The following is a 17,432-nucleotide window of genomic DNA, read 5'->3' on the forward strand; positions in this document are numbered from 1 at the left end:
CACGTGATTGAAGCAATCTTGAAGCGTGGAATCAGATTGGTCGGACCAGCGTTGAACAGACCTGAGCGCGGGAGCTTCCTGTTTTAGTGTCTGGGAGCAACAAAATGGAGTCTTGGTCAGCTTTTCCAAAAGGAGGGCGGGGGAGGGCCTTATATGCGTCTCTGAAGTTAGAATAACAATGATCCAGCGATTTACCAGCCCTGGTAGCACAATCAATATGCTGATAGAATTTAGGGAGTCTTGTTTTCAGATTAGCCTTACTAAAATCCCCAGCTACAATGAATGCAGCCTCAGGATCTGTGGTTTCCAGTTTACATAGTCAAAGTTAGTTCAGGGCCGTCGATGTGTCTGTTTGGGGAGGAATTTATGCGGCTGTGATTATAATCAAAGATAATTCTCTTGGTAGATAATGCAGTCAGGTGAACAGAGGGGACTTGAGTTCCTGTATGTTATGATCACACCACGTCTCGTTAATCATAAGTCATACCCCCCGCCCCTCTTCTTGTTTCTGTCGGCGCGATGCGTGAAGAAACCAGCTGGCTCTACCGACTCCGATGGCGTGTCTCGAGTGAGCCATGTTTCCGTGAAGCAAAGAACGTTAGTCTCTTATGTCTCCCTGGAATGCTACCCTTGCTCGGATTTCATCAACCTTGTTGTCAAGAGACTGGACATTGGCGAGTAGTATGCTCGGGAGCGGTGCGTGATGTGCCTGTCTCTGGAGCCTGACCAGAAGACTGCTTCGTCTGCCCCTTTTACAGCAACGTTGTTATGGTTCACCGGCTGGGATCCGATCCATTGTCCTGGGTGGTGGGCAAAACAAAGGATCCGCTTCGACTCTGTGTAAATCATGTAGATCATATTCTTTGTTTAATTAGTTAAAAACCTGCATTTCCCCCTAGCAGGGATATGTTTGTGCAAAACAAAGTCACCTTTTTGGGCCCTCACTGGTTTGCATCCCTGATCCTTGATGGTTCTACAACTTGGAGTCCACCTGTGGTAAATTCAGTTGATTGGACATTATTTGGATAGGCACACACCAGTCTATATAAGGTCCCACAGTTGACAGTGCATGTCAGAGCAAAAACCAAGCCGTGAGGTTGAGGGAATTATCCATAGAGCTCCGAGACAGGATTGTGTCAAGGCACAGATCTGGGGAAGGGTACCAAAAAAATGTCTGCAGCATTGATGATCCTAAAGAACAGAGTGGCCTCCATCATTCTTACATGGAAGACGTTTGAAACCCCAAAGACTCTTCCTAGAGCTGGCCGCCCAGCCAAACTGAGAAATCTGGGGAAAAGGGCCTTGGCCAGGGAGGAGACCAAGAACCCAATGGTCAGAGTTCCTCAGTGGAGATGGGAGAACCTTCCAGAAGGACAATCATCTCTGCAGCACTCTACCAAGCAGGCCTTTATGGTAGTGGCCAGACAGAAGCCACTCTTCAGTAAAAGGCACATGACAGCCTGCTTGGAGTTTGCCAAAAGGCACCTAAAGACTCTCAGACCATGTGAAACAAGATTCTCTGGTCTGATGAAACCATCCCTACTGTGAAGCATCTGTAGAGATGATTTTCAGCGGCAGGGACTAGGAGACTAGTCAGGATTGAGGCAAGATGAACGGAGCAAAGTACAGAGATCCTTAATGAAACCTGCTCCAGAGTAGAGGTCGACCGATTATGATTTTTCAACGCCGATACCGATTATTGGAGGACCAAAAAGGCCGATACCGGTTAATCGGGTGTTTTTTGTTGTTGTTTTGTAATAATAACAATTACAATAATACTGAATGAACACTTATTTTAACTTAATATAAAATATCTATAAAATCAATTTAGCCTCAAATAAATAATGACACATGTTCAATTTGGTTTAAATAATGCAAAAACAAAGTGTTGGAGAAGAAAGTAATGTGTGCCATGTAAAATATGTGCCATGTAAAAAAGCTAACGTTTAGCAAGTTCCTTGCTCAGAACATGAGAACATATGAAAGTTGGTGGTTCCTTTCAACATGAGACGGCAATATTCCAAGGTAAGAGGTTTTAGGTTGTAGTTAATATAGTATTTATAGGACTGTTTCTCTCTATACCATTTGTATTTCATATACCTTTGACTATTGGATGTTCTTATAGGCACTTTTATTGCCAGTGTAACAGTATAGCTTCCGTCCCCCTCCTCCTCGTACATGTACTGTACTAACACACCTTCAGACATTAAAGGTATCTTCATCCCCTGACAACACCTGAACAGTCAGTCAGTCACAATAGTGTTCTACCTTTCTTTACTGACTCCGGTATCAGTCATTCATCCAACTTGTTTAATGAGCCATATAGGAACACACTCTATGGGTGGCTGCTCCCTATTCCCTTTATTGTGCACTAAATTGGGAATATGGTTCCATATGGGAAGCAGCCTGTGTCTTTACAGACCCTTTAGACTTGGCATTGGGGAATCTGTCTTACACTACAGATTGCTCCATTAGTTTTTAATTAGCTGCCAGAAATGTCCAGAGATGTTCTCTCTTTCCTTCACCCTTGTGGGGTGTTCCATTTTACCAAGACAAAATATTTCTGAGAACATCTTTGAGGTCGAGATGTCATTGTCCTGTGCTGTACTTAAGCTAATTAGCTCAAGTTTCTGACACATTGAAACCTCTTTCAGATACATCAAAACCTGAAGTGTTTTCACCTGTTCACTTCTTCCCACCAATCGAAAAAGCATTGGATTGGTGGCGGCATGGGATATTTGGAGTTTCCACCATATTTCTTATCCCAGTCTTTTTCTTATAAGCCAGTGAAAGTGCACTGTGGGCGGAAGAGATAATTGGGAGGTAACCATGATGGTAACATTTTGTGAATCTGATGCCATGTTAGACCTGATACTCAGCAAGGATCTAAGATTTATTTCTCCCTTCCTCTCTCCTTAGGAATACATGGAAGACCAGAAATACCGGGATGAGGAGGACCTCCTGGAAAAACTGGATTCTTTTAAAAGTAAGGAATTCTTCCAGGAAAGACCGACCCGACCTGGAATATCTGATGTATCACTGTCCTATTTTAGCTCTTAATCACAGAGGAGTGGGAGTGAGTTGCCTGTGGGGGTGTGTACCATATGTCAATGTGTTTGTTTGTGCTGCCATCTCATTACTGTTTAAGTGTCATTACGTGTGTTATTGCATGGTGTTCCGTGCCAGGTCTGCTTGGACAGGCAAACTAACAGCATGATAATGTAGTCGGTTATTGCTGATCTGTCTTTTCAGTGTGTGTGTGTGTGTGTGTGTGTGTGTGTGTGTGTGTTCTGTACTGGTTTCTAAGTGGGTTATGAGGCCGACCTGTCCCCAGCAGTCCAGGCAGCTGGAATGTGGCTGCTACACTCCTGGTTGTTGTTGTTGTTTTATCCAGGGCTCTGGAGAACATGTGGTTATAGGGAGTAGAATAACAGGACCAGATTAACTATCATACCATAGCATTGAGACCGGGGCTTACCTCAAAGACTCCCAGATTCCTGCCATATTACGGTCTACATTAACTCTGTGTCGGCGTGCGTGTGTCATCGTTCAAGGGACAGGTATGAGAGATGCTAGTCAGTGTAGTGTGTGTGTGTGTGTGTGGGTTAAGTCCTAAGATGATAAACATGGGAGACCAGACCTAGATAGAGCCCCAATGCTGTATGTCTTTCTCATACTCCACCGTGCAGGAAATGGTGTATAAACATGCAGGGACCCAGGGAGATCCTGAGAGGATGGCTCTCTCCATGCTACAATCTCGTTCTAGTTTCTATGGTATCTGACTGACCCCTGACTTCCTCACCTTTGCCCCCTCGGTTCCTCCTCCCTGCTGATTGCCGCTGTGCTTCAAAGCTTGTTTCCTGTCTCAGTTTAGATCTTATGCTTCTAGATCAGAGCTCTCTCTCAGCCTCTGAGGTGTGATTAATAACACAGGAATAATATAGAGCTATCAAAAGCTGTTACAGCAATTGTTTGGAGGTATTGTTATTTATGGATAGTGAGAATGAACAAAGAGCAAGGCAGCAGTCAAGAGCACAATACATCATTTAAAAAATAAAAATGTCAGGATGCTTTCCATGTAGCATCCTTCTGTCTCAGCTGAGGCTTCAAACCAACCGCTACCCACGCTCCAGGGGTTGTCTCTCTCACACAAATATATCTGTCAGAACAAACTCCTGACCATGGAGAGAGGAAAGGGAGGGAAAGAGGTGAGAAAGGGGTGGGGAAGAAAGCGAGACAATGTGTGATTGTCAGTCCTTGCCCTTAAGCACACAGCCAAGCCCGAAAAGGTGAATAGGGGGAGCGGGAAGTCCTCAGAGGATAAGCTACTTCACTCACCTTTTGGAACATGAGAACATTGAGGAATGTAGGAGAAGAAGAAGAATATACTTGTTTAGTTGAGACTATCAGTGTGTGGATGGATGATTTACAGAGGGCTTTAGGACGAGGCCCACTCACAGAGCAGTGTTTAGGTGGGAGGCTGGAACTGGAGGGGCCCTCTCCTCAGAAGTTACATACAGGGTCAGCATGGTCCCACTACTACTTACTGATAAATTATCAGGCTCCATTATGAAGGATCTGACCTACACTCACCAGACAGTTTATTAGGTACACCACCCCGTTCCCAAAAATGGATCGCTCCTACAGACAGTGAGTCACTTGGTCATGGCTTGCTTTATAAAGCAGGCAGACGGGCATCAAGGTATTCAGTTACTGTTCGATTGAACGTTAGAATGGACAAAATCGACTTTGAGCGTGGTAGGATTGTCGGTGCCAGGCGCACCAGATCCAGTATCTCAGAAACAGCCGCCCTCCAGGGCTTTTCACCTAGAGGCCTTCACAGCCCCAAAATTTGGACCCGTTCCAAAATGGACTTGGGGCTTTCCCATCTGGACCTGATTATTTATGTATGTACTGTGTGTGTGTGTGTGTGTGTGAATGATCAGTTCCGAACAGACCCGAGGATAACTCGACCCATTCTGTGTAGACCTGGTCAGATGCAAACCCCTTCCGATGTGGGTGAGAAGCAGCAGAGAAGTCCATTTTTAAGCTACTTTATTAACCAGAGTTGATAAAGCGCGAGGGAAAGGAGGTAGAGCGGTGACCTTCTCTAGCAGGGGTCATGCTGTCTGTAGGCTACTGTGAGTGACACGGAGGAGGGAGGGAGAGACGGCAACCAACCAAGCTGACTCCCGCTATAGTAGACTAATCGCTGCCATACCTCGGGTTATTTATCATCCAATATGATTGTGTAGTACCTGTCTTGACTGCATTAAACCGGGATACTTCAGAATTTTGGCAATGAGGACCTTTGTCTACTTCCCCAGAGTCAGATTAACTATTGAATACCATTTGTATATCTCTGTCCAGTATGAAGGAAGTTAGAGGTTGTTTTGCGAGCCAATGCTAACTAGTGTCAGAGCAATGACTGGAAGTCAATGGGTATCTGCTAGCATGTACCCATGGACTTCCAGTCATTGCGCTAATGCTAGTTAGCAATTACGCTAGCACTATTTAGCAACTTCCTTCAAACTGCACGCAGAGACATAAAAATGGTATCTACAAGTTCATCTTACTCTGGGGAACTAGATAAAGGGCCTCATTGCCAATCCCCTTAGCATCCCTTTAAGCTAGCTAATTGAGGGAGGGTATGAGGGGTGTTACATTGATTCACCACACTCCTTATTTAGTCTGCTGTGTGTTTGTTTTGCAGACAAATATGCAGAGTTTGACCTGAACGACCAGGGAGAGATTGGTAAGTAGTGGAACCAGCAAGGTGCTCAGCAGTGATACACAACTGCAGTCATAATAAGGATAATTGACCTGTGTGTGAGATGTCACTGAGCAGTAGTTAAGACGAATGTTCCCTCTAAGCTGTGCGCAGTAGCCCAGAGACTGCCCGCTTCTCCCGGACTGCAGTACAGAAATATCAGTCCATTTTTTTATTTTACCTTTATGTAACTAGGCAAGTCAGTTAAGAACAAATTCTTATTTTCAATGATGGCCTAGGACAGATTTGTACCTTTTCAGCTGGGGGATTTGAACTTGCAACCTTTCGGTTACTAGTCCAACGCTCTAACCACTAGGCTACCCTGCCACCCCATGAGATTGAACTTCACTCAACTTTCTAGAGTAGTGGTCACCGAGGCAGTCAGACTGTTAAACAGCCATCAATAACATAGAGAGACTGCTGCCAACATACAGACTACAATCACTGGCCACATAAAGGTATCACTAGTCACTTTAAATTATGCCACTTTAATAATGTTTACATATCCTATATTACTCATCTCATATGTATATACGAGTATTTTATACCATCTATTGCATCTTGCCTATGCCGCATGGCCATCGTGCATCCATATCTTTATATGTACATATTCTGATTCAATGCCTTTACATTGTTTATAAGGTAGTCGTTGTGAATTTGTTAGATATTACTGCAATGTCGCAGCTAGAAGCATAATAATTTCACTACACTCACATTAACATCTGCTAACCATGTGTATGTGACCAATAAAATTTGATTTGATCGACTGGTCGACCTTCTGCGTTCTTAGTCAATCGCCAAATATTTCTGTAAAAAACCCAATGATAAAGCCTTGTTCTTATTTTTTAGTTTGGGCTGTTGGCAGTAGATGCACCTGATTTCACCTGCCCTGCGCGCCGGGTAGGGAAATACATGTCATGTGTGTGAGGGTACAAATACTGCTTTCCCGGTGTGCCTAGAGAGCAAATCAAGTTCAATATAGGCCTACTGCTGGCCAATCGGATGGCTCAGAACACTGTCTGCAGTAACGTAGCAGGCATAAAATAAAGCTACAGCAGGCCTCGAGAGTTGCGACACGGTCTGAGAGTCGTTGAGGCATCACTACAGACCCAGGTTTGATCCCAGGCTGTGTCACAACCAGCCGTGACCGTGAGTCCCATAGGGCGGCGCATAATTGACCCAGCGTCGTCCGGGTTAGGGGAGAGTTTGACCGGGGGGGGGGGGGGGCTTTACTAGGCTCATCACACTCGCGCGATTCCTTGTGGCGTGTTAAGCAGACGGGTGTTAAGTAGCAAGGTTTGGCGGATCATGTTTTGGAGGACACATGGCTCAACCTTCGCCTCTCCCGAGCCTGTTGGGTTGTTGCAGCGATGAGACAAGATTCACAATTGGATATCACGAAAAAGGTTAAAAATAAAATAAATAAAGCTACAGCAAAGTTGGTACTTTGAGATTTCAAAAAATGTTTAAAACCATTACTAGACAGACTGTCAACAGATACAGCGAAGGGCAGCTGTTTTTATGAGTGAGTTAGTCTTTAAGTTCTTACTCAGCACTGTGAACTTTGTATTCAACACTTTTATAAGCCATAAAATATGCCTTCTTCCTATTTCCACACAGCGCTACAACATGCAGTGCAGCAGTAAGGAATGAGTAGGAAAGTGTATTTATAGGCCTGTGTTTTTTAATATCGTGATATATTTCACTTTCTCTGTTCATTGGATTAACAACATGAATTTGTGCATGAGGCAGACTCTATGCATGAGGCAGACTCTATGCATGAGGCAGACTCTATGCATGAGGCAGACTCTATGCATGAGGCAGACTCTATGCATGAGGCAGACTCTATGCATGAGGCAGACTCTATTTTCCCTATCAGACGGTGTCCCTCTTTGGTCAGTGTCAGTGGATGAAAGGGAGAGCGGAGGGATGTTGAGGCGGACCCTTAGTCTACTGCTCTCTCCCTCCGCTGAGACTGACCATCGGATGCAGGCACCATCTGCCTAGTAAAATAAAAAGCTAATTATTTAAATGTATGCTCACTCAGCTGTGCCTCACAAATAATTCAACAACAAATCTATTACCAGTGTGATCATATAGCCTTCCTCAAATTTTGAAATATAATTTAAGAAAATGTCCCGAACAGCAATGCATCGGCAGGGCAATTCAAGCAAAGCCAATATGCAGTGATAATTTATTGGGCTTACTGCACAAACCTCATTGCTACAGTACTGTTTTTAATTGGTTAATGTTAAATAATTTTACAGGGTTTTTTGTCATGTATCTGAGCGATAGGTCTCAGCTTGCGTTTTGACTCTGTGATCTTAACAGCGACCACTTCTATAGTTTTCCCTGTTAACACTATCAACGTTTACCTTTACTGTGGCAATTGTAATCAAATCAACGCAATATTAGCCACTTTCAATGCAACTTACCAAAACCAACTATGTAAGAGATTTTTGTTGTAGGCAGAACACATTGGAGTATGATTCTATTGCATTGACACGTAATACTCAGCCCATACTCTACACAGACTGGTAGGGCATAAACAATGAGCTACAGTAGGTCTATATGTAAATAGACCATTGCCATATATGTATCCGTGCCATTTACTTTGAACTGGACGGTTTACAGCATGAGCGGTCGTAAATAAATGTGCTTGTTTTGAGATCAAAGCGAGAGCTGCATGTCGCCACACATGCACATGTTGTTCTTATCCTTTGCTAGGTAGTGAGTTATTAGCCAGTTAAATAATTTATAGTCAGCAATAGGAGAGTGATTGCTTCCTACAAGAGCACCAAACGTGTGCATTTTTAGGCATCTTTGAAAAGCGAGTCCGGGAAAGAGCTTTTTTTTGTCTTAAAGGGAGGTTTTGTAGTTTGAGACTAGCTTTAATAAGTAGCCAATAGGCAGAGGGTAGCATAATTTGTCTAATTTTCAAATAATGGTAGGGGAATAACAATGCTTCTTATTTTGTAAAGTGGTTTCAAACAACACATTTTCAGTCACCTCCTTGTCTGAAGGACAAGTGGATAAATGTATTAATGTCAAGCCCTGTATGTTTTTTTCAAAACTTGTAACGGCGTTCTTCCTTTGTCAAAAGAGAGTCGGACCGAAATGCAGCGTGTTGGTTACTCATGTTTAATAATGAAGAAAAAACGGAACTATACATGAAATAACTAATAAATACAAAACAACAAAACGGAACGTGAAACCTAATTACAGCTTGGTGAAACTACACAGAGACAAGAACAATCACCCACGAAATACAAAGTGAAACCCAGGCTACCTAAATACGGTTCCCAATCAGAGACAACGAGAATCACCGGACTCTGATTGAGAACCGCCTCAGGCAGCCAAACCTATGCAACACCCCTACTCAGCTGCAATCCCAATAACTAAAAAACCCCACTACGAAATACAACAACATAAACCCATGTCACACCCTGGCCTGACCAACTAATTAACGAAAACACAAAATACTAAGACCAAGGCGTGACAAAAGTATCATGGAATGTTGGCCTACATTGAACACCACATATTGGCTGCTACTGTAGGCTGAATGCTCGAACAGCTATTTCTATGTTAAAATATTATTGGATGCATTTTCTCCATAGTTTTTTATGGTAGGCCACTCTGGTAGGCCTACATTATGATAAAGTACCCTACTTGGCCACTGTTAAAACTAACTTAAAGTGGTACAACCTCAGTGTTCACAGTATACGTGCACTGGAAGTTGCACAGAATTTCTACGACGTTCAAGTTTGCGCTCAACAGACCTGAAATTTGCTCAGTGCAGGGAAAAAATACGAGGGAACATTGGTTAATACCTCAGTGTGTTGTCTGTATTGGATGAACTAGATGTCTGTAAGGGGTTTATTAGTCATGATTGTATCCCACTAGAAAGGTGATACTGTAGTTGACCTACTGGCCTTGAAAACAGGTGTCAGGCAAGCACATTTGGCTGCTTGCGTATGTGTGTTTGCCAGGTGTTGTGTGTGCCATTCTCGTTTGTGTGTTAACCATTCTCCTGTGTTTTCCTCCAGATATGATGGGTCTGAAGAGGATGATGGAGAAGCTGGGTGTTCCTAAGACCCACCTGGAGATGAAGAAGATGATCTCTGAGGTGACCGAAGGCATCAGCGACAGCATCAACTACAGAGACTTCGTCAAGATGATGCTGGGCAAGCGCTCGGCCGTTCTCAAACTGTGAGTGTTTGTAGTGTGTGTTTGTTGTGGGTTGGTGGGTCGTATTGGGTTGGTGTGTGTGCGCCACCTGTCGCCGACATATGTGCTTTGTATTGCGTCATGTTTTGTTGGCATCTGTTTTTCTTCCGTGTGGGTGTGTGAGTGACCACATGCATTGTTGCCTACAATACGTCTCGGTTGATGTTCTTTGTATTTCGGCGTGTGTGTTGTCACAATACCAGAACTTTGACTTCAATACCGAAACCATGTTTAGTATCACAATACTCAATACCATCACGATACTCGATACCAAAACGATACCACCAAATAAAAGAAGGCATATTACCCTAAGTCACAAAATGGCACTTGATCCAAAGAGAGAAACTCAGCTACTGCTCTGTTCAATCGTTGGCCATCTTGAGTTCAATATCATTACATTTAAACAGTATGTGCTTTTAGAGACAGCCGTGTATGCATTAATGAATCAATCAGTCAATTTGACTTTTTACCAATCTAACTACAAAAACAACAATGGCAATCATTTATTTGAACTGTAAATCTCTTATTTATTATTTTTTATTTCACCTTTATTTAACCAGGTAGGCAAGTTGAGAAGAAGTTCTCATTTACAATTGCGACCTGGCCAGGATAAAGCAAAGCAGTTCGACACATACAACGACACAGAGTTACACATGGAGTAAAACAAACATACAGTCAATAATACAGTATAAACAAGTCTATATATGAGGTGAGATAAGGGAGGTAAAGGCAAAAAAAGGCCATGGTGGCAAAGTAAATACAATATAGCAAGTAAAACACTGGAATGGTAGATTTGCAATGGAAGAATGTGCAAAGTAGAAATAAAAATGATGGGGTGCAAAGGAGCTAAATAAATTAATTGATTAAATACAGTACGGAAAGAGGTAGTTGTTTGGGCTAAAAGTTAGTGTTTCCAGTTTCAGTGCTTTTTGTTGTTCGTTCCAGTCATTGGCAGCAGAGAACTGGAAGGAGAGGTGGCCAAAGAAAGAATTGGTTTTGGGGGTGACTAGAGAGATATACCTGATGGAGCGTGTGCTACAGGTGGGAGATGCTATGGTGACCAGCGAGCTGAGATACGGGGGGACTTTACCTAGCAGGGTCTTGTAGATGACATGGAGCCAGTGGGTTTGGCGACGAGTATGAAGCGAGGGCCAGCCAACGAGAGCGTACAGGTCGCAATGGTGGGTAGTATATGGGGCTTTGGTGACAAAACGGATTGCACTGTGATAGACTGCATCCAATTTGTTGAGTAGGGTATTGGAGGCTATTTTGTAAATGACATCGCCAAAGTCGAGGATTGGTAGGATGGTCAGTTTTACAAGGGTATGTTTGGCAGCATGAGTGAAGGATGCTTTGTTGCGAAATAGGAAGCAAATTCTAGATTTAACTTTGGATTGGAGATATTTGATATGGGTCTGGAAGGAGAGTTTACAGTCTAACCCGACACCTAAGTATTTGTAGTTGTCCACGTATTCTAAGTCAGAGCCGTCCAGAGTAGTGATGTTGGACAGGCGGGCAGGTGCTGGTAGCGATCGGTTGAAGAGCATGCATTTAGTTTTACTTGTATTTAAGAGCAATTGGAGGCCACGGAAGGAGAGTTGTATGGCATTGAAGCTTGCCTGGAGAGTTGTTAACACAATATCCAAAGAAGGGCCAGAAGTATACAGAATGGTGTCGTCTGCGTAGAGGTGGATCAGAGACTCACCAGCAGCAAGAGCGACCTCATTGATGTATACAGAGAAAAGAGTCGGTCCAAGAATTGAACCCTGTGGCACCCCCATAGACTGCCAGAGGTCCGGACAGCAGACCCTCCGATTTGACACACTGAACTCTATCAGAGAAGTAGTTGGTGAACCAGGCGAGGCAATCATTTGAGAAACCAAGGCTGTCGAGTCTGCCGACGAGGATGTGGTGATTGACAGAGTCGAAAGCCTTGGCCAGATCAATGAACACGGCTGCACAGTAATGTTTCTTATCGATGGCGGTTAAGATATCGTTTAGGACCTTGAGCGGCTGAGGTGCACCCATGACCAGCTCTAAAACCAGATTGCATAGCAGAGAAGGTATGGTGAGATTCGAAATGGTCGGTAATCTGTTTGTTGACTTGGCTTTCGAAGACCTTAGAAAGGCATGGTAGGATAGATATAGGTCTGTAGCAGTTTGGGTCAAGAGTGTCCCCCCCTTTGAAGAGGGGGATGACCGCAGCTGCTTTCCAATCTTTGGGGATCTCAGACGACACGAAAGAGAGGTTGAACAGGCTAGTAATAGGGGTGGCAACAATTTCGGCAGATAATTTTAGAAAGAAAGGGTCCAGATTGTCTAGCCCGGCTGATTTGTAGGGGTCCAGATTTTGCAGCTCTTTCAGAACATCAGCTGAACGGATTTGGGAGAAGGAGAAATGGGGAAGGCTTGAGCGAGTTGCTGTGGGGGGTGCAGTGCTGTTGACCGGGGTAGGAGTAGCCAGGTGGAAAGCATGGCCAGCTGTAGAAAAATGCTTATTGAATTTCTCAATTATGGTGGATTTAACAGTGGTGACAGTGTTTCCTATCTTCAGTGCAGTGGGCAGCTGGGAGGAGGTGTTCTTATTCTCCATTGACTTTAGTGTCCCAGAACCTTTTTGAGTTAGTGTTGCAGGAAGCAAACTGATAAACTGGGTAAATGTCTCTTTTTTTTGCTCTGTCTCTTTTAGCTCCTTAGATTGGTGTGAATTGGCTTTTATGGATAGGGCTAAATTGATATGTTTCTTACGGAATAAATATGCCTTGAGCAAGGCACTTAAACCTAATTGCTCCTCTAAGTCGGTCTGGATAAGAATGTCTGCTAAATGACTCAAATGTGAAATGAAAGCATATGCATAACCATGGTAGGAATTTAAAGGGAACAGTTTGGTTATTATGGAAAAAGTATTTGACTAAAGGTGAGGACACAACAGTTCACCTAACACAAGACTGAATCCAAACATTACACTGTTGATTTTATGTGCATTATCATTTACTGTACTTTTCACCACATTTGCTGACAACGTAATCTGAAAATATCTGAATGCATTCACTAACATGATAAGATTGTTGGAAATGTGGGGTAGGTGCAACATAAGACAAACTTACACGTGTTTGGGTGCGAGGTCTAACTGGTGTTTCCAAGTGACACCTCTCCAAAGTGTACACAGTTCTGAAGTCATTTCAGTGCACTTTTATTTATTTATTTATTTATTAACCTTCTATTTAACCAGGAAGTTTGACTCAGAGTTCAACTATATGTGGCTTTTTTTTTTTTTTTTTGCTTTCCTAGCTGTGCTGTTGAACTAGAGCAAGCACATGTAGTTTTGTTTGGAACACAGCCCTGCATGTCTGCCTTTACACAATTACTTCTGTTTACGCAATCCAAAAACGGGCCATTATATATCACAATCTGGGTCAGGTGGGCATAATTTGAAAGCTTGTTCTATTGCCAACATGACTAGCTAAATTATTGAATACAATCTTAGTGTTAGGCTTTCACAAGGCATTTCAGAGAGACGGATTGTAATTTTGGTGTACATAGAATAGAGTCATGAGTGCATTCAGATGCGTAGTCTTTGTCAAATTTTCTTCACAATAAAACAAATTGGCTTTTTCTTTTCAGGGTATGACGCTATGTCATCTTCTAACTGTACATTCAACGTATTTATCGAAAACGTTGACACTTACATTTAGTTTTATGATATGGAAATGTGAAGTGCACATTTGGACTCATGGGTCTTTGGCTTCCTTGTATGACATCAAAATGGTATTTATTATAATCCTCAATGTCTTTCAAAATACATTGAGCCTTCGTAATTTACAGCATTTACCTCACTCGGACAATAAAACATTTGCAGAAGTCAGGTTTTTTCTGCCATTGTAATCGATTAATATATTATGATAACATGTTTTCTATATTTTTGGGATGGAAAAACGCATGAAGTATAAACTTAAATGGCAAACAGATATAAAGTATATAAGAAAGAGAATGGATCTATATTTTTTTATAATATAATCTTAGAGAACTAACAATCACCAAAATAAAAGCTAGACAGTCAGGGAGAATTTAACATTAAAAAAAAACAATGGATTTAGCAGAATTCATTTTGTTATGTTTGAGCAAACGAACACAGCATTATCCATAACAGAATATGTAGAATTGCAGGAAATTAGCTTTAAAACTGCAAAATTTTCTCTCTGCTCCATGGAGAAATTTGTAGAATTGTAGGAAATTGCTTTAATGTAAAACTTTCTCTACAGTGCCTCCTAAAATGTAGCTGCGCCGACAGCCAACCGCACTCATTGCCATGCCATCTGCCACGTCCACCACCTACATTTACATAACTATTCAGAGCCTTTACTCAGTACTTTGTTGAAGCAGCTTTGTCAGGAATTACAGCCTTCTTGGGTATGAAGCGAAAAGCTTGGCACACCTGTATTCGGGAGTTTCTCCCATTCTTCTCTGCAGATCCTCTCAAGCACTGTTAGGTTGGATGGGGAGCTTCGATGCCCAGCTATTTTCAGGTCTCTCCAGAGAAGTTCGATCAGGTTCAAGTCCGAGCTCTAACTAAGCCACTCAAGGACATTCAGAGACTTGTCCCGAAGCCACCCCTGCATTGTCTTGCCTGTGTGCTTAGTGTCGTTGTCCTGTTGGAAGGTGAACCTTCGCCCCAGTCTGAGGTCCTGAGCGCTCTGGAGCAGGTTTTCATTAAGGATCTCTCTGTACTTTGCTCCTTTCATCTTTCCCTCGACTAGTCTCCCAGTCCTTACTGCTGAAAAACATTCCCACAGCATGATGCTGCCATCCATGCTTCACCGTAGGGATGGTATTGGCCAGGTGATAGGAGGTGCCTACTTTCCTCCAGACGTGCCGCTTGGCATTCAGGCCAAAGAGTTGAATCTTGGTTTCATCAGATCAGAGAATCTTGTTTCACATGGTCTGAGAGTCTTTAGGTGCCTTTTGGCAAACTCCAAGCAGGCTGTAATGTGCCTTTTACTGAGGAGTGGCTTCTGTCTGGCCACTCTACCATAAAGGCCTGATTCACCTCCCTGACCAAGACCCTTCTTCCCCGACTGCTCAGTGGCTGGGCGGCCAGTTCTAGGAAGAGGCTTTCAAACTTCTTCCATAGACAGGTGTGTGCCTTTCCAAATCATGTCCAATCAATTGAATTTACCACAGGTGGAGGAGAGGTTGATGAAGAAGTTGATTTGTTTTTGGTAGCCTACAGTCAAAGCTGGAAGCTACTGTTATCGTCTTGCATTGTAAATGTGGTCTAGAATGTATGAATATTGTTTTGCAAATAGTCATGCATGCCGTGTTGCATTATTCAAGTGTGTTAACGTCTGTGCAGCATGAGTGGGGAGCGAACAATGCAGTCCAGACAGCTCTAGCAATGAATGAGGAAGTAGAGCAGGCACTTTGCCTTATAAAGGGGCTGCTCTGATAGACAGACTTGATCTTCTCAATCACTTGAGACACATTTTGACAGAAGTGTAGAACTTAACAAAACTTCTAGTACCGAACCAGCGTTAAATCGCCATGGTGGGAGGAGCATGAAACAAACAATGTTGAATACATTCCACAACATCGACCCTGTAAAAGTTACTTTTCCGTTTTGTCACCAAATCCCCATACACTACCCACCATTGCGACCTGTACGCTGTGGTTGGCCCTCACTTCATACTCCTCGCCAAACCCACTGGCTACAGGTTATCTACAAGTCTCTGCTAGGTAAAGCCCCGCCTTATCTCAGCTCACTGATCACCATAGCAGCACCCACTCGTAGCACGTGCTCCAGCAGGTATATCTCAATGGTCACCCCAAAAGCCAATTCCTCCTTTGGTCGTCTTTCCTTCCAGTTCTCTGCTGCCCATGACTGGAACAAATTGCAAAAATCTCCCTCACTAGCTTTAGCATTACAGATCACTGCACCTGTACATAGCCCATCTGTAAACAGCCCATCTATCTACCTACCTCATCCCCATACTGGTATCTATTTATTTATTTATTTTGCTCCTTTGCACCCCAGTATCTCTACCTGCACATTCATCTTCTGCCGATCTACCGTTCCAATGTTTAATTGCTATATTGTAATTACTTCGCCACCATGGCCTATTTATTTCCTTAACTTACCTCATTTGCACTCACTGTATATCGACTTTTTGTTTTCTTTTGTTCTACTGTATTATTGACTATGTTTTGTTTATTCCATGTGTAACTCTGTTGAATGTGTCGAATTGCTACGCTTTATCTTGGCCAGGTCGCAGTTGCAAATGAGAACTTGTTCTCAACTAGCCTACCTGGTTAAATAAAGGTGAAATAAATAGCTCTTTCAGAACATCAGCTGACAGGATTTGGGAGAAGGAGACATGGGGAAGGCTTGGGTGAGGTGCTGTTGGTAGGGATAGCCAGGTGGAAAGCATGGCCAGCCGTAGAAAAATGCTTATTGAAATTCTCAATTATAGTGGATTTATCGGTAGTGACAGTGTTTCCTATCCTCAGTGCAGTGGGCAGCTGGGAGGAGGTGTTCTTATTCTTCAAGGACTACAGTGTCCCAGAACTTTTGAGTTTGTGTTGCAAGGAGCAAATTTCTGCTTGAAAAAGCTAGCCTTGGCTTTTCTAACTGCCTGTGTTATTGGTTTCTAGCTTCCCTGAAAAGTTGCATATCACGGGGGCTTTTCGATGCTAATGCAGAACGCCATAGGATGTTTTTGTGTTGGTTAAGGGCAGTCGGGTCTGGAGAGAACCAGGGGCTATACCTGTTCCTGGTTCTACATTTCTTGAATAGGGCATGCTTATTTAAGATGATGAGGAAGGCACTTTAAAAAAAATAACCAGGTATCCTCTACTGACGGGATGAGGTCAATATCCTTCCAGAATACCCGGGCCAGGTCGATTAGAAAGGCCTGCTCGCTGAAGTGTTTCAGGGAGCGTTTGACAGTGATGAGTGGAGGTCATTTGACCTCTGATCCATTACGGATGCAGGCAATGAGGCAGTGATCGCTGAGATCTTGGTTGAAAACAGCAGAGGTGTATTTAGAGGGCAAGTTGGTTAGGATGATATCTGAGGGTGCCCGTGTTTACGGCTTTGGGGTGGTACCTGGTAGGTTCATTGATCATTTGTTTGAGATTGGGGGCATCAAGCTTAGATTGTAGGATGGTTGGGGTATTAAGCATGTTCCAGTTTAGGTCGCCTAGCAGCACGAGCTCTGAAGATAGATGGGGGGAAATCAGTTCACATATGGTGTCCAGAGCACAGCTGGGGGCAGAGGGTGGTCTATAGCAGGTGGCAACTGTGAGAGACTTGTTTTTAGAGGTGGATTTTTAAAAGTAGAAGTTCAAATTGTTTGGGTACAGACCTGGATAGTAGGACAGAACTCTGCAGTAGATTGCAACACTGCCCCCTTTGGCCGATTTCAGAATTTGTGTGTCT

The 17,432-nt window shown here is 43.2% G+C and overlaps 1 protein-coding gene across 1 annotated transcript in view; it reads left to right on the top strand.

Moving 5' to 3' along the window:
• The window catches only part of LOC135518156 (allograft inflammatory factor 1-like), a 38,154-nt gene that overhangs the window by 13,774 nt on the left and 6,948 nt on the right, over window positions 1-17,432 (top strand). The window contains exons 3-5 of the mRNA XM_064943081.1: window positions 2,920-2,986; window positions 5,714-5,755; window positions 9,817-9,979. Coding sequence (XP_064799153.1) covers window positions 2,920-2,986; window positions 5,714-5,755; window positions 9,817-9,979 — 272 coding nt within the window. The remainder of the gene's footprint in view (window positions 1-2,919; window positions 2,987-5,713; window positions 5,756-9,816; window positions 9,980-17,432) is intronic.

This window comes from Oncorhynchus masou, chromosome 28, assembly GCF_036934945.1.
Source record: "Oncorhynchus masou masou isolate Uvic2021 chromosome 28, UVic_Omas_1.1, whole genome shotgun sequence".
Classification (NCBI taxonomy): domain Eukaryota; kingdom Metazoa; phylum Chordata; class Actinopteri; order Salmoniformes; family Salmonidae; genus Oncorhynchus; species Oncorhynchus masou.